Source organism: Desmodus rotundus, chromosome 9, assembly GCF_022682495.2.
Source record: "Desmodus rotundus isolate HL8 chromosome 9, HLdesRot8A.1, whole genome shotgun sequence".
Classification (NCBI taxonomy): domain Eukaryota; kingdom Metazoa; phylum Chordata; class Mammalia; order Chiroptera; family Phyllostomidae; genus Desmodus; species Desmodus rotundus.
Genome location: NC_071395.1, coordinates 103412664 through 103433015, shown reverse-complemented (window position 1 = coordinate 103433015; position 20352 = coordinate 103412664). Strand labels below are relative to the sequence as shown.

At 57.6% G+C, this 20352-nt stretch overlaps 1 protein-coding gene and 1 non-coding gene across 14 annotated transcripts in view; both read left to right on the top strand.

The window, feature by feature from the left end:
- SRCIN1 (SRC kinase signaling inhibitor 1) overlaps positions 1 to 20352 on the top strand; it is a 69079-nt gene that overhangs the window by 36639 nt on the left and 12088 nt on the right. For 9 of the 13 annotated variants that reach the window (XM_053911291.1, XM_053911293.1, XM_053911292.1 and 6 more), the window contains 15 exons: positions 2418 to 2613; positions 3161 to 3359; positions 3801 to 3894; positions 4358 to 5217; positions 6270 to 6362; positions 6560 to 6603; positions 6896 to 7083; positions 8199 to 8374; positions 13483 to 13613; positions 13763 to 13910; positions 14222 to 14468; positions 14938 to 15172; positions 16735 to 16889; positions 17183 to 17335; positions 17922 to 18044. In XM_053911291.1, the coding sequence (XP_053767266.1) occupies positions 2418 to 2613; positions 3161 to 3359; positions 3801 to 3894; positions 4358 to 5217; positions 6270 to 6362; positions 6560 to 6603; positions 6896 to 7083; positions 8199 to 8374; positions 13483 to 13613; positions 13763 to 13910; positions 14222 to 14468; positions 14938 to 15172; positions 16735 to 16889; positions 17183 to 17335; positions 17922 to 18044 (3042 nt within the window). Of the gene's footprint in view, positions 1 to 2417; positions 2614 to 3160; positions 3360 to 3800; positions 3895 to 4357; positions 5218 to 6269; positions 6363 to 6559; positions 6604 to 6895; positions 7084 to 8198; positions 8375 to 13482; positions 13614 to 13762; positions 13911 to 14221; positions 14469 to 14937; positions 15173 to 16734; positions 16890 to 17182; positions 17336 to 17921; positions 18045 to 18097; positions 19374 to 20352 lie in introns of all 13 variants that reach the window. The other 4 variants (XM_053911297.2, XM_053911296.2, XM_053911298.2 and 1 more) reach the window with 2 other exon arrangements.
- Positions 1085 to 1191, top strand: LOC112316608 (U6 spliceosomal RNA). Its single transcript, XR_002976012.2, has one exon. It is a non-coding gene; the product is annotated as a U6 spliceosomal RNA (small nuclear RNA).

Here is a 20352-nt window from a genome sequence, read left to right as displayed (position 1 = left end):
GCTGCTTCCCCTGGCAGCCCCTTTCCTACCTTTGGGAAGCTCTGCCTGAATCACTGTTTTGCTTTCTCGCCATCTCCCTCCTAATCGGGAAGTCCTCCTACATGTCTTGCTTTCCTCTGCCCTGTTGTCTCACCCCAGGGAGGGAGAGAATTAAAAACAGGCCTTCTCTCTTCTCAAGAGGGTTTCCTCCGAAGGCTGTGAGACTAGAAAGGTGGCCAGGATGGAGACAGGGCCATGGGGCAGGGAATGTGAGCATCTCTTCCCCCAGGCCCCCTGTGCAGGGTCCTGCCTTTGCAGGAGTCCCTAGGATCCTGCAAAGTCCCCAGCGTCCTGCCTTTGCAGGAGTCAGCAGTCCCTAGGATCCCTGCCACCCTTCATTCTGGCTGCTGTTCCATTTTCTCACTGGAAGCCCACCTGTGCCCCCCAGGCACTGTGGCCACCTCCTGCTCTTCATCCCTGCTAGCTGCTCATTCTGCCTTAACTCTGTAGCCTCTCATCCACATCAGCCTGGCAACCGCTGACCTTCTAGTTGCTTGGCAACCCCATCACCACCAGACCAGACCTGATTTCCCACATTGCCTCAGGGCTGAGGTGAGAGAGGTCACAGTCTGGCATTGGTGGTCGGCCCAGACCTGAGCTGTGCAGTCCAAAGTCTGGGTACGGGCATCCTCCTGTCCTCCTGGCCCCCCAGTTCCTACACCACCTCCCTCCTCCCAAGACCCATGCCCACCCACTGCCAGGGCATTGCATTTGAGGCTGGACACCCCCTGAGGTCCCCAAGTCTGTCCTTCCACATCTCTGAGCCCTTGAGGCTACTTTGGGGACAGCTGGGCACATCGCCCATCAGAGGAGGATGCTCTCTCTTTTCGAGAGTGCTAATCCAATTGGCACATTAAATTGAGTTCATAGGAAGATGGATATTAATTAGGGGTTAATCAGGATTTGGGGAAGGAGAGACCTGGGAAGAGAATAAATGTTTCCTTTTTAGAGGTACTTCTACTGTTGTTTTTTTTTAACAATGATAAAAGTGACATTCTGATTGTGCAAAATTTGCCCAGCAGGAAAACGCACAAGGTAAAAGAAAGTGCTCGCTTCGGCAGCACATGCACTAAAATTGGAACGATACAGAGAAGGTTAGCATGGCGCCTGCGCAAGGCTGGCACGCAAACTCGTGAAAAAGAGAAGCTGTCTCAACCCCGAGATAACCAATGTTAATGGTTTTGAGTGATTTGCTGTTTAAAATGGGCAATTAACTTTATAGAAAAATAGAATTGGGCAACATGGTTTTTCCTGATAATATATGTATGTAACACGTATGTATATATAACCTATACATGTATACAATGTACATAACATGGAAAGATGTAGATCTGATTCATTATCTGTCTCCCTTAAATAAATGAGTTTCTGACGACAACCAGGTTTGGGGGGAGGGGCCAGGGCAGAATGGCGGGAGCTGTGGTTGAGTGGCAGCCCTAGCCTTCAGCCAAAAGTAGGTCTTAAAGTGCAGTGGAAATTGTGGTGACTCCTTCCCCACGGAGAGAGTACTCAAACTGTCCCCGGGGTGGGCAGTGGTCACTGGGTGACACCCTTGCCTAGCCCCAGCCAGATATCGCCCTCAGCTGTAGGTCTGGCACAAGAGGCTGCCATGGTGGGTGCCAGGGTGGTGTTTTGGGAGGCTAGCTGGTTGGCTGTGTGGAGGCATGTGCCTTGCAGGGAGGAGCTAAGGCCTAGCAGTTAAGGCCATGTGCACGTGTGGATCACACCAGGCTTAGCATGTGCATTGCATGTAATAGGCTGTCTATGTGAAACTGGGGTCCAGCTGGCTTTGAGGGGTTTGGGATGGTTTTCCCGGTTAACCCTAAGTCAAGGGCATTGTACCCAGCTCTGTGAGGACCCACACCCTACACCGCCAGAGCTGGGATCCTGGGGTCCCTAGCTCTCTTGGCTTTTTCCCTGGGCCCTGCCTCCTGCCCCCACCCAACCCTCTGAACTCCATGAAGGATAAATTCGCCGCTCACCAATCTGTTGCTTAATTAATGTCTGGAACTAATGCCCCAATTTGCTCAACGATTCTGCTGCTCACCTCAGTGACAAATTTATGTTGTTGTTCTTTGGAAGCTTAAAATAGCAGGTGTGCCCATGGCTCCTGCTCAGATGGTTTCTTGTCTGCCTCCCCAGGGTGCCTGAGTCCTTTGCCCACTCCTTACCTGCTGGGTATCCCAGGGAGGCCAAGGCCCCAAGAGGTGGGAACTCTCCTGCAGCCACACAGCCAAGTCTGGAATCCAGGAGACCCTCCTGTGTGTGTGTGTCTGTCGCTGGCTAGTGGGGGTTCCCAGGGCCCGGATGGGGCAGCAGGCAGAGTGGGCAGAGCGAAGGGCTCGGCTCCATTCCTTCCATCGGCCTTGCCTCTGCAGACCCGCAGCTCACGCCACACTCAGGGAACCCAGCCGGGGCTGGCAGACCAGGCGGCCAAGCTGTCCTACGCCTCAGCGGAGTCGCTGGAGACCATGTCGGAGGCCGAGCTGCCTCTGGGCTTCAGTAGGATGAACCGCTTCCGACAGAGCCTGCCCCTCTCCCGTTCAGCCAGCCAGACCAAGCTGCGCTCACCAGGTACCCAAGCCTGTCCACCCTCCTCCCGGCCACTGGCTCCTCCCCCTGCTCTGCTTGCCGTGTAATACTCTTCATCCGCTTCACCGTTCCATCTTCTACAACCATCTTTCTGGAAGCCTCTGCCTCCCTTCCCCGTCTCCCACCCCCAGCAATCTCCTGCCCCCCAGAGCCTTTTCCTCCTCCGTGTCTCTTCCCAGTCCTCCTCCTTCCCTCTCCCGGCTCACCTCTCCATCATCTCTTCCACCCCTCTCCCCTCATCAAGGACTCCCTCCTCAGTTTCTGTCCCACCTGCTCCCGCCCCCAGTTCCATTTCCTCACCCAGGCTCCAGCCTGCCTGGGGTCAAGGAGGTGGCTTCAGAGGTCAGCAGCATGAGGAGTGCCTGGGTGCATCTGCACTCTGGAGCAGCGTCGGGGCTCAGACCCTGCCTCTGCGGGACCGGCGCGACCACGGAAGCCCCCACTTGCTCTCCTGGCCAGCGGCAGCGCCGTCGTCGTGGTGGTGGCGGCGGCAGCGGCGGCGGCGGCAATGACAGCATCTCCTTCACAGGGGTGCTGTTCCTGCAGTTCGGGGAAGAAACTCGGCGGGTGCACATCACGCACGAGGTCAGCAGCCTGGACACGCTGCACGCACTCATCGCGCACATGTTCCCGCAGAAGCTCACCATGGGCATGCTTAAGTCGCCCAACACCGCCATCCTCATCAAAGACGAGGCTCGCAACGTCTTCTATGAGCTGGAGGATGTCCGGTGGGCGTGGCCCCGAGGGGGGATGGAATGAGTGGGCTTTCGTGTACTCCTCCTCCGTGGGGGGCTTGATTATGCAGGCCATTCCCCAGCCCCCTCCTGACCCAACCCCGGTCCTTCCTCTTTGCTCCCCGGCGCCCTACCGCCCCGCCCCCTTCCTCGGTCATCTCAGCCCCACCCCCTTCCCTCTAAATCGTCCACCTGCGCTGGTTCTGGTAGTCCTGAGCTAACCCGAAACTGGCTGTGGGCCGAGGAAATGGACGGGGTGGAGGCTGTGGGTGTGTGTGTTGGGGGCAGGTAGCCCGAGGCACGAGATCCACTGAGCAAGGAGTTAGGGGTTGGGGCTCCTTGCCCCTCTTCCCTCTGCCTGGAGTAGCTGCCCCTGCTCAACACAGGGCAGGGAGATGGTGACTCTCTGAACCCCACCCCCACCCCGCCCTCCAGGGACATCCAGGACCGCAGTGTTATCAAGATCTATAGGAAGGAGCCGCTTTACGCCGCTTTCCCTGGCTCACACCTCACCAACGGGGATCTCCGGGTATGGCCGGGCGTGCCCAGGGCATTGGGGAGGCTGGGCAGGTAGGGTCCGGGAGCACGGTAACTTGTCATCAGGGACCAGGCCCAACTTCGGAGAAGAAAACTCAGAGGCTGAAGCAGAAGGGGCCTCCATTAATGGTGGGGTCATGGATTTCTCCCACACACCCCTAGATATTCCAGGCGACTCTTCCGGGAGCCACTCTTCCCTGCTGGGCTTCCTCGCCAGTCACTGTAGGGTAGGCTGCGGGTTGCCCCTTTGGGCTTCTTCGTCTGCCGCTTCTTCCTGCAATCTGGAGACCTGATGGGAGAGGGGCTCAGGGTACAGCTGGAGCGAGGGAAGGCAGAGAACAAAAGGGACTTTCTAAGTGTCGGGGGGGTGGGGGGGGGGGAGGACGCTGGCTCCTCTAGCAAGGGGACCTCCTTGTGACCAGCCCTATGGGGATCCGGGCCTGTCTTCTGCACAGAGAGAGATGGTTTACGCGTCGAGGGAGTCATCGCCCACGCGGCGCCTCAACAACCTGTCGCCCGCACCGCACCTGGCGTCCAGCTCCCCGCCACCGGGGCTGCCGTCGGGGCTGCCGTCCGGGCTGCCGTCAGGCTCCCCGTCGCGCTCGCGCCTCTCCTACGCCGGGGGGCGCCCGCCCTCCTACGCCGGCAGCCCGGTGCACCACGCGGCCGAGCGGCTGGGAGGCACCCCCGCCGCGCAGGGCGTCAGCCCCAGCCCCAGCGCCATCCTGGAGCGGCGCGACGTGAAGCCGGACGAGGACCTGGCCAACAAGGCGGGCGGCATGGTGCTGGTGAAGGGCGAGGGCCTCTACGCCGACCCCTACGGGCTGCTCCACGAGGGCCGCCTGAGCCTGGCCGCGGCCTCCGGAGACCCGTTCGCCTACCCGGGTGCGGGCGGCCTCTACAAGCGCGGCTCGGTGCGCTCGCTCAGTACCTACTCGGCCGCCGCGCTGCAGTCCGACCTGGAGGACTCCCTGTACAAGGCGGCGGGCGGCGGCCCTCTCTACGGGGACGGATACGGTTTCCGCCTGCCGCCCTCGTCGCCGCAGAAGCTGGCCGACGTGGCAGTGCCACCCGGAGGCCCCCCGCCACCTCACAGTCCCTACTCCGGGCCGCCTAGTCGCGGCTCGCCGGTGCGCCAATCCTTCCGAAAGGACTCGGGCTCCTCCGTCTTCGCAGAGAGCCCCGGAGGCAAAACCCGCAGCACCGGGGGCTCCTCCACGGCCGGAGTCCCCCCTTCTGAGCTCTTCCCAGGGCCTGGGGAGCGTCCGCTGGTTGGGTTCGGGCCACCTGTGCCAGCGAAGGACACAGAGACCAGGTGAGGGACGCTCACGAGGCCTCAGGGCCGTGGGGGTGGGGTGGAGAGGGGGCGCCGCCGAATTTGTGGCAGGGTGGTTGTGTCCTGGACGCTCAGACCCGGGAGTGCTTCGTGGACCCCCAGAGTGGGCCCAGTGGCGTCACCAGGGTATCTTGAAAGTGGCAAGGAAGGCAGTGGAGAGATGGACATGACATTTAACTTGTTTGCGAGACCTTAGGGGTGACAAAAGGTCCCCAGACAAGGACTCTGGAAACCTGGGTTTACACCAGTTCCCTGAACCTGTTCCCCTAACCAAGACCCGGGCTGAACCTCTTTAGTGCCTTTCTCGCAGGGGCAGAACTTGCAGCCGAGAGCTGTCCAGCACAGGGCCTGCTGAAGTCCACCGGGGCGGGGGTGCTGGTAAGACTTAGGGATGGGGAGAGAGAGAGGCACATTCACTTAGGCAGCCTCTGACTTGGGGAGCTCTTGCCCATCATTCAGCTCCTTCCTAAGGATGCAGGGCTGGAGGAGGTGACCAGGGCACTGACCTGCCCCCTCTGCCCTCAGGCAGTGCTGCCAAGAGGTAAGAAGTGACGGACATTCACACAGCTCTTTTGTGGCCTGTGTGCTGGGCAGTGCACTGGGCACTGCCAACACCAAGTTGGGCAAACCTGGTTCTGCCCTGTTTAGTGGGGGAGACATATGAAAAAATCCCTGTACTTCCTCTGGGAGGGTGTACAAGGACCCCTCAAGGCTGCTGGGGACTCCGGGACGGCTTCAGAGAAGAGGTAGGGAGGAGGGCACACCAGGCAAGAGGAAAATGTGTGGTAGTGCTGAGATGCAAGGGCGGAGCCCAGTGGGGAGCCAGTGGTGAGGGGTGAGGCTGCAGAGGGCAGGGGTGCCTGTTGGATGGAGACAGGCTTACCAATGTTACACGCGGGGGGGGGGGGGGGACAGCTGTAGACTTGATCCTTAGGTGTTGGGACCCTTTTAATTGTCTGTGTAATGGGGGGCTGGGCAGGAGGGATCCAATGCCTAGAGAAGGGTTTGCTTAAAGCCACCGTCCTCCCCAGGGAGCGCATGGAGGCCATGGAGAAGCAGATTGCCAGCCTCACAGGCCTGGTGCAGAGTGCCCTACTACGAGGTTCGGAGCCTGAGACCCCCAGGTGAGCACTTCTCCCAGCACCAGTCAGGGCCTGTGGCTGGGGCAAGGGGAAGGGAAAGTGGGCAGGGGGAGCCCCGGGCTCAGCTCTGCCAGTGTGACTCTGGGTGTGGGTGCCTTCCCTTCTCTGGGTCTCCATCCTGAGATCAGGGGGCTGGAGACTCATGGACCCTCTGGCAGCCATCTTTCCTTGTGTCACAGTGAGAAGATCGAAGGTTCCAACGGAGCAGCCACGCCCTCAGCACGTGAGTGACCTTTCCCTCCTCCTCCACAGATGCTCAAACTCCCCATGCCTCAGATTCCCAGTCTGTAAAGTGGGGATTAAACAACAGCCGTATCACTGGGCTTGGAAGGATGAATGAGTAGTCACCTCAGCCCAAGATGGCTTTGCCCTGGCTCCCACAGAAGGACTGCCTACCATCTGGGGCAGGGAGTCAGAGTCCCGTGCCTCTGTCGCTACTGTATGTGGGGGACATTGCCCCAACCCTTCCAAGGCTCATGATTTGTTCTTCTCCCATCCTGGTGGTCCCTCTGCAGCCTGCGGGTCAGGTGGCCGAAGTAGCGGGGCCACCCCAGTGTCCGGCCCTCCCCCACCCTCAGCCAGTAGCACCCCTGCGGGACAGCCCAGTGCCATCAGCCGTCTGCAGATGCAGCTGCACCTGCGTGGCCTCCAGAACAGCACCAGTGACCTGCGCGGCCAGCTTCAGCAGTTGCGGAAGCTCCAGGTACCGCTCCCTCCAGGACCTCGCCCCTGTCCCGCCCCCTCAGGACCCACCCACTTGCACTGAAACTTATTCCCACAAGCTCCGCCCCATCCACTAGCTCAACAGACCTCTGACCCCCAAACTGGGCCCCTCTCCGGATGCTTTTTCCCCTTTCCCTCTTTCGAGTTCCTGCCCCCTTTCTGACTTTCTGTGCCCCCTTCACCAAGCCCGTACCCTTCGCTGGGGTCCCCGTCACAGAGCCCTCCTTCCCTTTCCCTGAATCTTCACCGCTCTCCCCGAAACCCGTTCAGCTCGCCGAGCCGCCTCCTCCTGTCAGTACTCAGGGAAATCCCAGTTTCTCCCAGCCCTGCATTCCTTTCCCCTCCCTTGGGCGGAAGCCCTTTCCCCAGATCCCGTCAGCTCCCCAGCCCTGCCCCGCCTGGCAGATGGTCCCCCCAGTCAGGAGCCTGGCATCTCTGTGCCCGCTCCTCCAGAGGGCCCTAGAGCCCGTCAGGTGAGACTAATGAGCAGAGACAGGCTGGAGGGGGGGCAGAGAGTTGCCATCTGGGCAACGGATAAGATCTCACCCACACCCACCATTGCCCCGACTTGGCCTTAGAATTGGGTTCGAAGATTAAGTAGATCTTCCCGTCCCAGCCACGGAAACTCGATCAAACCCCAGGGCTTGAGTCCATCGAAGCCATGGCTATGCAGCAGCATGGTCGGCAGGGCCCTACATAGGGCCACTTGTCCCCCAAATATCCCGTTCTCCTTGCCTCCCTACTTCCCCAGTACAGTAACCTTGTCCTCCGCCCCCTCACCATCCCACCCCTTCGCTGCTGCTCACTTCACAGCCATGCAGCCGCACCTTCTGCATGGGCCAACTCAGCACTCTTCCCTGCCCTATCCCCATGCCGTTCTCCTCCTGCCTCTGTTCCCCAGAACTTAGCTCTTGGCTTCTGCCCCCCACCATCCCACCCTTTCGCTGCTGCTCACGGCCACAGCCGAGCAGCTGCATCTGCTGTGGAGCACGCCCGACATTGGGCTGTCCTCTGCCTGCCTCCTCCCGTCCCTTCCCCTGATGCGTGCCTCCATCCCCTCCCACCCCGGTCCATCGGTCCATCTGCATTCGGCAGCTACAAAACCTGGAGTCGTTGCGCGCGCTCCTGAAGGGCACGGAGGCGGAGCTGAGCATGCGCGTGTCGGAGGCGGCGCGGCGGCATGAGGACCCGCTGCAGCGACAGCGCACCCTGGTGGAGGAGGAGCGGCTGCGCTACCTCAACGACGAGGAGCTCATTACCCAGCAGCTCAAGTGAGGCTGGGCTCCGCAGCGGAGGGAGGGCTGGGGCTGGGGCTGGGGGTGCGGCCAGGGTGGCGCGCAGCCTGGTGTCACTGTGAGGCGCAGCTCCTCGCGTCTTTCTGAATCACAGGTGACGTTGGTCTGTTCTGAAGCCTGACTTCCTTCTCCTGTGTGGCCTGATTTCTCTGTGACCCACAAATCTTTGACCCTCTGGCACAGTTCCTGATTTCTTTTTTTTTCTGGCCTGATGCCTGCTTTTGCTATGGTCTTTCTTCCTAATGGCCCACAGTCTGGAGACTCCGTGGCTTGCAGCCTTACTTTCCTGTGGCCAGCTGCCTGATTTCACTCTGCCCTCTGCCTGCTGTCATTCTGGCCTGTGACCTGTGTAAAATGATCCTCCGGTAGAGTATTCAGGTGGAGAATTCAAATGCTGCCAGCTTCGTCAGCTTGGTGCTGACCAGCCACGGTTGGCAGCACTCCAATTCCCTAATTTCTGAGACCAGGTATAGCCAAGGAAAAACCCTCCTCCCGTCCTAGTACACCTCTAGCTTTTCCAGGAGGAATCAAGAATAGATAACACCCCACACCCAAATGCTTAGACATGGAAGGGTTAACAGAAGATAGTCCTTTGAACCAAATTTAGCAAATAGCTGTCTGGCCAAGATTCGATTGTCTGGCACCACTGAAGGAAGAAGCTGCCTTCAAGGAAGAAGCTGCCTTTCGCTGTTGGTCCACTGTGTGGACACCCCCCACCCCCGCCCCAACTGGAGCCTTCCCTTGTCAGAGACGGAGGCCCTGCTGCTTTCTCTGGCCTTTCTCTCAGTGATACAGGGACCTGAGGTCCAGCTCCAGCACTGAGAGGCTGTGTGATCAGGGCAGCTTCTGCCCTTCTCTGTGCTACGGCTTCCTCGTCTGTGTCCAGTATTAAGATTTTTGCAGTTCTTTCCAGAGAGGGCTTGAGTTCAGCTGGCCAGTGACTCAGGGAGCCAGGAGAGGCTGCTCAGAGGAGCCCAGCTTCCTCACCAAGTCATATTTGATAGCACCTCTTGCAAGGGGCTCCTTGAGAAGTGCCCCTGCCCCTCAGCCTTGGGCCCACATGGCGTGGTGGGGCATATGCAAAGATCCCCATGATGCCTCGTCGCTGAGATGAAATAAGGGGTCATCCCACTTGGAGAAAAGCTGGCTGCAGCTACTCCATCGCTCCAGGTGTGAAAACTTAGTGACAACTCCAGTGAGATCTCCAAATAGACTGGCAGCTGTCATCCCCCCAACCTGGGGAATTCTATTACCTGAGCTTTCTGTCCTCTCTTTGCCCCTTTTCACTTAGCATATAGGAGCTGGGTTGGAATTTTCAAAGGGGACTTTATTGAGACATTAAAGGAAAATAAAAGGAAGTATAAAAACACTGAGGCAGGAGAAATGAAAGGACGGGTTTATGCTTTTGTCATAAGAGTGTCTGGTCCTCAGCTTTCGGGGCCTTTGGTTCCCTAGGAACACACAGACTCAACCCCCCTGCCGTGTTAGAGCGCTCACTTGAGAGAGCTCGGGGCACAACAGATTGCTTCTGGCAGGATTTTCCACCCACTTTGCAGGGGGCTCCTGCCTTTTTGAGGTGGGGCCTGGACTGGGCTACACACCAGCCCTGCAGTGGTTCCAGCTTGGCCATGAGGGCCCTCCCTGCTCAGCTCCCATCGCCTCCCCGGGCATTAGGTGGCCCAACAGGCCCTGTCTTGCCCTTGTACATTTGCTCTGCCCCAACTTCTTGCCCTGGCATCTTGCATGAAGTTAAGGCCAATGCTATGCTTCATTCAACTTGGCTCACTCAGCTATACTTATAGCCAAGCACTTGATCTCTGTGTAGACATTACCCTTGGGGGCAGCCTCTGCTGACTGAGACCTTTTGGCCTCTGGAGCCTAACTTGCCCTAACCCAGGGCCGGCTTTGTAAGCATGTGACCAGCACAATAACGCGGGACCCTTGCTCATAAGGGCCCAGGCCTGGTTTACTGCTGTGCTGTCACTGTCTTGGAATTCTTAATTTTCTAACTAGGGTTCATTTTGCATGGGGCCCTGCAGATTATATAGCAGGTCTGTCCCAACCCTCCCCTCTCGGCACCTCCAGGAATAAACCTGGGTCTGCAAAGCCTGAACATTTTCTGATCCCAGTATCTAGACGTGGACTGGTCAGGGACTCATGTGCAGAGCCTGCCCAAGTTAGGGCCCCAAAATCAAGGTGCTAATTGAGCCTCAGGTTTGTGGGGGGTGGGGGGTAGTGTTTGTGAGAGTTGCAGTGTTGCCTTTTCCTAAAGGCCTACCTGCATCCTCCTTTACGTGAGGGTCTCTTCCTGTTCAGAGCAGTGTGGGGGTGTGACTATTTTACAAAACTGCCGGTGCGCCTGAGCCAATCGGGTGCCACACAAAGCAGACTGGAGCTATTCTTTCCCACGTGAATATTGCTGAGCCTCTTTTTTTTTTTAAAGTCTCTTTGTAAATTTGATTGATTGATTGATTGATTGATTGGAGAGAGAGAAACAGAGATTGGTTGTTCCGCTTATTTCTGCATTCATCGGTTGCTTCTTGCATGTGCCCTGACCACAGATCATACCTGCAGCCTTGGCGTATTGGGATGACTCTCTGACCAAAGCTACCCGGCCAGGGCGAGCTTCTTTTTTCTTTTTTTTTTTCAAGACTTTATTTATTTTTAGAGAGGGGAAGGGAGGGAGAAACAGAGGGAGAGAAACATCAGTGTGCGGTTGCCTCTCATGTCTCCCGCTCTGGGACCTGGCCTGCAACCCAGGCATGTGCCTTAGACTGGGAATCGAACCAGTGACCCTTTGGTTTCCAGGCTGGCGCTCAATCCACCAAGCCACACCAGCCAGGGCTCTTTTCTTTTCTTTTTTTTTTTTTTAATGCCAAAGCCAGTTGTATTAGTTAAGGTGGCTAATGAGTTACTTAGGGTTGCTGCTGTAATAACTTGTATAATGGTTCAAAAATAATAGTCATACCTTTCTTTCTCATGGAACAGCACTGGGTGGGTTAGTGGAATGGCCCTCCTCCATGTAGTCATTCAGGGACCTGGGCTAATGGAGGTTCGTCCATCTTCAGTATGTGCAAGATCACCCACAGGGTCATTGCCTTTCAACCAGCAGGAAGGGGAGAAGGGCGTGGAAGAGCCTATCTGGAGGGTTTGTGTGGGCCGGGCCTGGAAACGGCATGTACCCCTTTCATTTATTTTCCACTGGCTAAACTTCGGTTGAATGGCCACTTCGAGCTGCCGGGGAGGCTAGAAACGCAGTCTGATGTCTGAGCTGCTGTCTGCCTGTGCGCAGACTGGAGGTAGTGACGGTTCTCACTCACAGAATTTGTTGTGAGGATTAACTAGGGCAGCGATTTCAACTGGTGCCCCACAAGAGGCACGTTGATGTGCCACAAGAATTTTTAAAATGTGCAATAAACTGACCTTTTTTCCCTGAAATTGTCAAATTAAAAAAATGACAACATCCAACACAACGATAGCCATCTGGTGCGAATGCATCAGAATTATACCTATTTTTTGTCAGACCAGCAAAAAATATATGTTTTGGTGTGCCGCAGAATTTTGGTAATGAGTTCATGGGTGCCGTGAGATGAAAAAGGTTGAAAATCGCTGAAATAAAGTCGTGAAGGGGAGGGGCCGAATGTGGCACCTGGCAGACGATACGTACAGGACGTGGTAGCTCTTAAGCTGGTCGTACTGAGTCACAGGATTTTCTCCTTGGGCTTTTTACCCGCTAGTTGGATGAAGACGTAGAAGGCATGCTGATGGGATTTGCTGATGACACAGAGCTTTGAGGGGGAGCAAATCTGTTGGATGGTAGAACTGAGCGTCAGAAGTCATTCCCGCCTGGAGAGCTCAGCCAACACCCAGCAGATGGGACCTGACAGGAGGGCGTGGGAAGTCCTGCATGGGGGTCAGGGACGTCAGTGACTCGGGGATGGAGCTGAGATGACCTACCCGGGCAGCAGTTCTTGCTTTCTTCCTTTTTGTTTTCTATTTTCCTTTTTAGAGGTCTCATCCAGATCAGTGGCTCTTTCTTTCTCTCTCAATCATTCATTCGACAATTATTTGCCAGACAGCTATTCTGCTCCAGGCACGCGGCCAGGTGCTGAGCATCGGGGATGACTCTGGAAGGCATGGCTCCTGCCTGCCTGGAGCTGCGCAGTCCAGCAAACAGGAGGGGCCCCAGGGGCTGGCGGGGCAGGAAGCAGACCCCAACCCCGAGTGTAGGGAGCAGGGGGAGGTTCCCACTGAGACCTTAAGACGAGTGGGAGTCACACGTACACATATTTGTGCACAAATTAGCTTATTTAACCTTCACAGTGGCCCCAGGAGGGAGGAACTCTTACCACCCCCATATTTTGGATGAGGAGGTTGAGGCCTGGCGAGAGTAGGTAACGTGTCCAAGGTCTCTCTGCGGGCATGGGCAGAGCTGGGGCTGGAATTCTGATCTGTTTGCCCCTGAGTCAAATTTTCAACTCTCACCCTCTTGCCCTTCTTGATTGCCTGGAAGGGTTTGGGTTTGATGCTCGGAATGATGGGATCCATCTAGGGTTCAACACAGTGCAGGGTGACTTGGTCTGATTTACATTTTAGAAAGATGTGGGGTTTAAAAACGATACAAGCACAGCAAAAGCCTGTTGAAATTCAAAAACACTTTTGTCCTCAAAGAAAGAGGCTGAGTGTCCGGGCCATTTGAGAAAAGGTAGGTGGACACGGCGGTGTCGCCCTGCGAGAAGAGAAACCCTCCGGGGCACGTGCTGCTGCCTTCAGCTCTCCGAAAGGCTGCCAAGTTATCCGCGGCTCCTTTGGCAGAAGGAGAATCAGAAGACGCAAGTTATAGGGACAGAGATTTGAGCTGATGTGGCTAAAGGTCAGAACTTCAAAAGGGGACCCAGGGCCCCTGTGAGGGAGCTCTTCTGAAGTCTCTCTGAGGTTTGGCATTTCCCATTTCACTTGGGCATGTGGCCTGGTGGATGGCTTTTAAGTTTGATCTGATGGTGACCTGATTTCTTTCCAGCTGCCCAATTTCAGGGGGCTGGGCTGGGGCCGGAGGGGCTAAGAGGGTCTCTCTGTGGCTGCAGTGACCTGGAGAAGTCGGTGGAGAAGATCCAGAGGGATGTCTCCCACAACCACCGGCTGGTGCCTGGGCCCGAGCTGGAGGAGAAGGCGCTGGTGCTGAAACAGCTTGGGGAGACGCTGACTGAGCTCAAGGGTGAGCCTGGGGCCAGGGAACGTGGCATGTGGTCCAGGTGGGAGTCCCTGCTGCCCCCCCCACCACCCCAGGCGCTGCCCTTTCTGCAGCCCGTTCTCCCAGGCCTCTGAGCTGCTCCCCGCTCAGCTCACTGCTTGTGGTCCCCTCAGCTCACTTTCCAGGCCTACAGAGCAAGATGCGGGTCGTGCTGCGCGTGGAGGTGGAGGCTGTGAAGTTCCTGAAGGAGGAGCCACAGCGCCTGGACGGGCTACTCAAGCGCTGCCGTGGGGTCACAGACATGCTGGCCCAGATCCGAAGGTCATTCTTTCCCTGACCTCTGGTTTTCCATGGGGTCACACGCTGGGCCCAGATTGATAGATCAGCCCGACCCCTTACCCTGACTCCCCTAAAGGTCACTGGTGTGACAACTGGAGCTACACCTCAACTCTGACTTGTTATAGGCTTGGCTGTCCCTAATGCTGGGGGCAGCTACTCCTCCCCAGGCCTTTGCTCTGTCTTACAAGGTCCCAGAGCCCTCCTTCCACCCCACCTCCCTTGGGCCAGGCTTCCCTTCCTTGCGGCCGCCACCCTGCTGGTCTCACGGCTGCTCTTAACTCTTCCAACCCCAGGCAAGTGGATGAGGGCGTGTGGCCACCCCCCAACAACCTCCTGAATCAGTCCCCCAAAAAGGTGACAGCCGAGACTGACTTCAACAAAAGCTTGGACTTTGAATTGCCACCCCCCAGCCCTCCGTTAAACCTCCATGAGCTGAGTGGGCCACCTGAGGGAGCCCCTTCTACGCCCAAGGGGGGCAACCCCACCAAAGGCCTAGACGTGCCTGGCAAGAGAAGCGTGGACAAGGCTGTGTGTGTTGAGGTACTGGGCCCGGGACGGGGGGCTCAGCTGAGCTCACGCGTTCTCACCCCCATCCTAGGCTGGAAGTGCCGGCCATCACGGCTACTTTTCCCTGGGGGAAAGGAAATCTGAGAAGCGTATTAAGGGTGGCATTTGTCCTGCTAGACAGAAAAGCATATTATAAAGTTATAATGCTTGAGGCAATGCAGTGTTTGCGTAAGAATAGACTATATGGTCAATGAAACAAAGAAAATGTCCAAAAACAGGTCTAACTATGTATCAAGAGAGCCATATATAAAAAGGTGGCATTCCAGACTCATGGAGAAAGCATGTAATGTTTAAGAAATCGAAAGGTCCTCAGGGAGCTGGACCAAATGTGGGGCTTTCTTTACCATCCCTTGCATGTGTGGCTGGGGGAAGGGGCTGTGGCCCCAAAGGTCCAGGTATAGAGTAGCCACAGTAGTCCTGACTCTTGCCCCCTCCTCTCAAGGCTGCCGAGAGGGACTGGGAGGAGAAGCGGGCAGCCCTGACCCAATATAGCGCCAAGGACATCAATCGGCTGCTGGAGGAGACACAGGCGGAGCTACTGAAGGCCATCCCGGACCTGGACTGTGCGAGCAAGGCCCATCCAGGCCTGGCCCCCACCCCTGACCACAAGCCCCCGAAAGTCGCCCATGGCCAGAAGGCAGCCCCCCGAACGGAGCCCAGTGGAAGAAGGGGCTCAGGTACAGGGGATGGTAGGGGTGGGTGGAGAGCCCAGAGGAGGGGAGGTGCCCCATCTACAGGAGCTTTCAGGTTGATGGGGGGGGCAGGTGCGAGTGAGGACCTTTGTGGTCAGGCTGCTGGAGAAGGGAGGTGCTGGGACATCAGCAGCCTGACCCTCAGCCACTGAAGGGAGACCCAGAGGCTGGGTTAGAGCTGGACTCCGTCAAGGCCTTTCCCCACTGCCTTGACTGCTGCTACGGGGACCACACAGGGGGAGGGGCAGGTTCAGGCAGAGAGCCATCCTTCTGCATCTCGGACCCAGCACGTGCCCTGAACCAGGCTGTGCTGCCCCGGGGTGCACCGTTGGTCAATACAGACATGGTTCCTGTACCCCTCACCGCCCCCCCACCCCGCCCCGCCTGTGAGCTCACAGGTCAGGCAGGAATCTGAACCGGAAATGGCAACCATCATTCATTCATTCATTCATTCCTGCCACACATATTTACCAAGCACCTACTGTGCACTAGGTGCTGGGAATAAGGAATAAGACACTGCTTGCTTTTAAGGAGCTTAAATTTTAATGAGGGAATAATACTAACATATGTGTTTATCAATGTGACCAGAACTGCCCCGAATGCTTTCTATATATTAATTCTTATAATTTCACAACCACCCTAGGAGGCAGTCACAGTAGTCCTTCCCATTTCACGGATGGCGGCTCTGAGCTCAGTGTGGTCACGTGACCTGTCCCAGGCCATAGCTAGTGTGTAAACCAGAGGTCGGATGAGGTGTTAAATGCTGTGTGGGGGTGAGCTCTGGTGTCGAATAATCTCAGAGGAGGTCCCGGGAGGGCAGGAAGGGCTTCCCATCAAAGGGCACTTACCACTGGAGTCTTGAAAATGAGTAGGTGCTTCCCTGGGAGAGGAAACAGCAGGTGCAGACGCCTGGAGGTAGGTGTTCGGCGATGCCCCGCAGGGCCCAGGCAAGGCAGTAGTAAGCAGAGCCGAGGCCGAAAGACTGGCAGGTGCACAGGGTGCCAGGCAAAGGAGCTTGGGTGTGTTCTGGGTAACGGGGAGCCACTGAGGATGAAAGGCAGAGGAATGTCAAGTTTGTGCGACTTCTCTGCAGGTTGCCCTGGAAACAGCCCCAGCTGCCAGAACTGGGGGAAGGGAGAGCCTGGCGGGCAGGGTCACAGTCTTGCAATATTTACTTTCTCTCTTGATGGAAAAAGGGTGCAGACCCACACTAGTGTCAAAATTTGGCTTCTGGTCCAGCAGCTCTGAGCGGGGCCTGAGCTTCTGCATTCCTAACAAGCCCCCAGGAGCTGAGAGTGCTGCTGAGCCATGGCCCACACTTTGAGTAGGGAGGGGCGAGAGTGCTGTAAGAGGTGGGGCGGCAGGGTTTGGGGCTGGATTGCAGGGGGAGGTCAGAGAGAAGGAGGGAGCCTAGGACCTTTCTCCTGAGCCTTCCCCACCCCTCCTCCCTGGAAGAGGAAGCAAGGTTTACCCCCTTGGAGTCAGATGTGGCTCACAGACTCCAGGGTTACAGGTTCCCTGACCTCTAGCCCCTTGGCTGCCTGCAGATGAGCTGACGGTGCCCCGATACCGCACAGAGAAGCCCTCTAAGTCACCCCCACCTCCTCCTCCCCGCCGGAGCTTCCCCTCTTCCCACGGCCTGACCACCACACGCACTGGAGAGGTTGTGGTCACCAGCAAGAAGGACTCGACTTTCATCAAGGTACCGCCCCCACCTCGGGCAGGGAATGAGGAGGTTGAATTAGGGGGATGCCTGAAGTGACCTCCGCAGATCCTCTGGGTGGTCCTCTTTCTCAGAGGAAGTAGAAGGAAAGAAGGGGGCTGGCCAATGGTGGCTCTGCTTCTGACTTGGGCTTCCACCGTGGGAAGGGGCCATTCTGGAAGGATGAGGAGCTAGGTCAGGTGGGAGTTGGTCTGGAACCCATGGAGCCCAGGAGGTGAGCTGGTGCGGAGGCGGGGTAGAGCCTGGTCTTGACGGGGGCCTGGGCCTTGCAGAAGGCCGAGTCTGAGGAGCTGGAGGTGCAGAAACCCCAAGTGAAGCTGCGCCGGACAGTGTCCGAGGTGGCCCGCCCGGCCTCCACACCACCCATCATGGCCTCTGCCATCAAGGATGAGGACGATGAGGACCGCATCATCGCAGAACTGGAGGTGGGTCAGGGGTGCAACTGGCCCCCGAGTCATCAGCCAAACCCAGCTCCCTTTCCCTGCCAAGCGGGCCCCAGGACGAGGTGGCTGGACTGGGACAGGTGGTTGGCCTCTTGGGCTTCCCACTGAGCACTGGCCTGTTCAAACCCCACCCTTCTTGCCTCCATTTTTCCTCCACTGTGAAATGGGGGAGGGGTCCTGAAGTCTCTCCTTGCGGGTTTGAGGTTTTTTGATTGTAGTCTTTGAGTCCCACCCCCAACTGCCCTGAGACACCATCATGCTGAGACCACCATCCTTGAGAGTTCTTTGAGCATTTGGCCCCCTCGTCCCTAAGCCCCTCGTACTCCAGTGCTCTCAGCCCGCCCCTGCCCCCCGAGTGGCTGCAGACACTGGGCTTCCAGGGCTTCTGGAGGAGAGACAGAGCAGAGGGCAGGGGGACCAGTGGTCATTGCGAGGGACCAAAGTGAGGCTGGGATCCCAGTGCCAGCCCAGGCCACCCTTGCCTGTGGGTGCCTGAGCCGTAGGCCAGCACCCCTATTGTCCTCCCTGTACCCCTCCTCCAAACCTTCCCCCACCTTCTGCTCCCCAGGTGTTTGAGAGAAGCTCAGTGCCTTCCCTCCCCCCTACGCCCCGCCGCCAGCCGATCCCTACCTCGCTGTCCCCCCAGGACCCCGGGCCCCCTGGGGGCTCAGCCCCAGGTCCCACATGGAAGGTAACCGGCTGCCCCCACCTCTCACAGCTCTCTTTCTGCCTGTGCCTCCACAGCTTCCTGTCTTCACCTGTCACGCTAACTTGCTAAAATGCCAGTCACATCCCTGGGTCCCCGCCACTGCCACAGCCTCACCCATGTGGAATCACCCCCTCCCCCGCTCAAGGACAGGCACGTAACCCTGCCTTCTGTTCCTGAGACGTCAGCAGGCTGGTATCCAATGATCCCTTGGGTCTGCTTTTTCTTACAGGCTTGATTCCGAGTCGGCTCATGGTGGCCTGGGCATTTTGTTCCAATTTGCAACCCGAGTCTAGGCCTGGCCTGCAGTCTGGGTTTTGCCTGGGTCCATGATGGGGTCTGGACCCGGCTCACTAGAGGACTTCAGGTCCAACTCAGAATCTTTGCCCTGGGCCCTTGCCTAGTCCCTGCCATTCCCCCTGCTCTGCCACCTCTGGTCCTCCCTACTCTGCTGCCTGTGCCAGGCAGGGGCTCCGTTTCTCCCACTAGAATCTGCGCCTTGCACTGCGGGCCAGGACTCATGGGGGGGAGTTCATCTACAGCCTCCCTCTGACCCACGGCCCCTTCGTGCCCCCTTGGTCAGGGAGCTTGGAATGGAAGAAACTCATACCCTTCCTTGGCTGCTGGTTCCGTATCTTTTGGCATTGAAAGTTCTTCCTTCTCTCTAACTTCAGTCCTTGCTGCTGTCCTGCTGCACTTACTTCCTCTTCACTCTTTCTTGGGAACTTGGGGTGGAGCTGCTGTCCGCACCCCCAGAGGGCTGTGCTTGGGGAAGATGACCTTGGGTGAGGTGGGGGGGTTGTGGGGTGTGTGGTCTGGGAACCTTTCCTGCTGCTCAGTCCCATCAGGACAGGAGGCCCCTGCTCTCTGAGGGTAGCGCCAATGCACACACAGGCTCACCTGACCCTTCCGCTTCCTCTTGGCCCACAGTGGGCTCTGTGCTGGCCACCACGTGATTTCTGTTCTGGCTTGAGGCCTGGTGTTGCTTTGTCTTCCTGGCCAGGGGGAGCAGACAGGCACCAGATGGGTAGACAGTGCTGTCTGCTGGGCAGAGACGGGGCACAGAGAGGTCCTAGGAGCCGTCTGGGGACGAGCAGTATGGAAGGGCTGCCCCCAGCGGGCTGTGCCTTTGGCACCCAGCCCCTGTCCCTTTCTGGCTCTGGGTGCCGATCCTGAAGGGGCCCAGTGGGCAAAGCCCCTCCGCTGGCCTTCCGGGCCTGGCCTACCCTCTGCGTCCTGAGGCGTCTTCGGGCAGTGGAGTCGGGCAGGCATGGGTCACTCCTCTGCCTTCCCAGTCTGCACCGTCACCTTCAGGTAAGTAGGTGGCAGGGCTGGTGGGTTGCCTTGGGAGGGAGGCTGGGGGACTGCTGCCCCCCACGAATCGCCCTATGGCTCCTTTTAGTGGAAAGAGCACTGGACTTGAAGTCAGACTACCTGGGTTCAAATCCTGCCTCTGCCACTAACTTAGCTGTAGGTAAATGACCTTGAATGAATCACATGACCTTCCTCACCTTTGATCTCCTCACTGATAAAGTGGAGATGAGAGTAGCAGCCGTTCCATGGGTTACAGTAAGGGTTAAAGGTGAAGATGTACCTGACAGAGCGTGGCGCAAAACTAGTGCTCGGAATTAGACCAGGGTTCACGCAGTTTGGGGGGATCTCTTTGTGCCCCCACCAAAGCCACAGCGAGGGATGTTCACACAGAAGCAGGAGCCCTAGCTCTGCCCGAGCCTGTGTGCAGCAGAGGGCTTTGGCCGAGCCCCTCCCCTTGAGGCTGTGAAACCCTTGGAGGAAGTTCTGAAAGTTGGGGGTGGAGGGACCAGGAGTCCCTGGAGGGACCAGGAGTGATGAGGATGAGAGCCCAACCCTCAGAGACCAGAGACCATCATCTGGTCTCCACCGCACAGGGCTGCTGGCCTCCATTATTCAGTTCAATTCAACAAATAGCTGGTACTCCTCAGGCACTTCCAATGCGCCAGGCACTGTTCTGAGCACGTGCCCACAAGAGCTCACTCAATTCTCCGCCCACCCCTCGTACCCCATGGCACAGGCGGGCAAGCCCATGGGAGTGCCTGCGAGGCCTGCTCCCAGAGTGCGGCATGGGCAGCGAGCAGTCGGCGTGTATCTGCACTTCCAGATAAACCGGTGTCTCTGCCAGAAAGCGGGAGGCTGGAGGGTGTGGCGGAAAGAAGCATGAGCTCTAGTTCCAGCTTTGCCTCTATTGCTGGGTTAACTCAGGCCCCTTCCCTGCCTCAGTGTCCCTGTCTGTGGAAGGAAGGGGCTGGGCTCACCC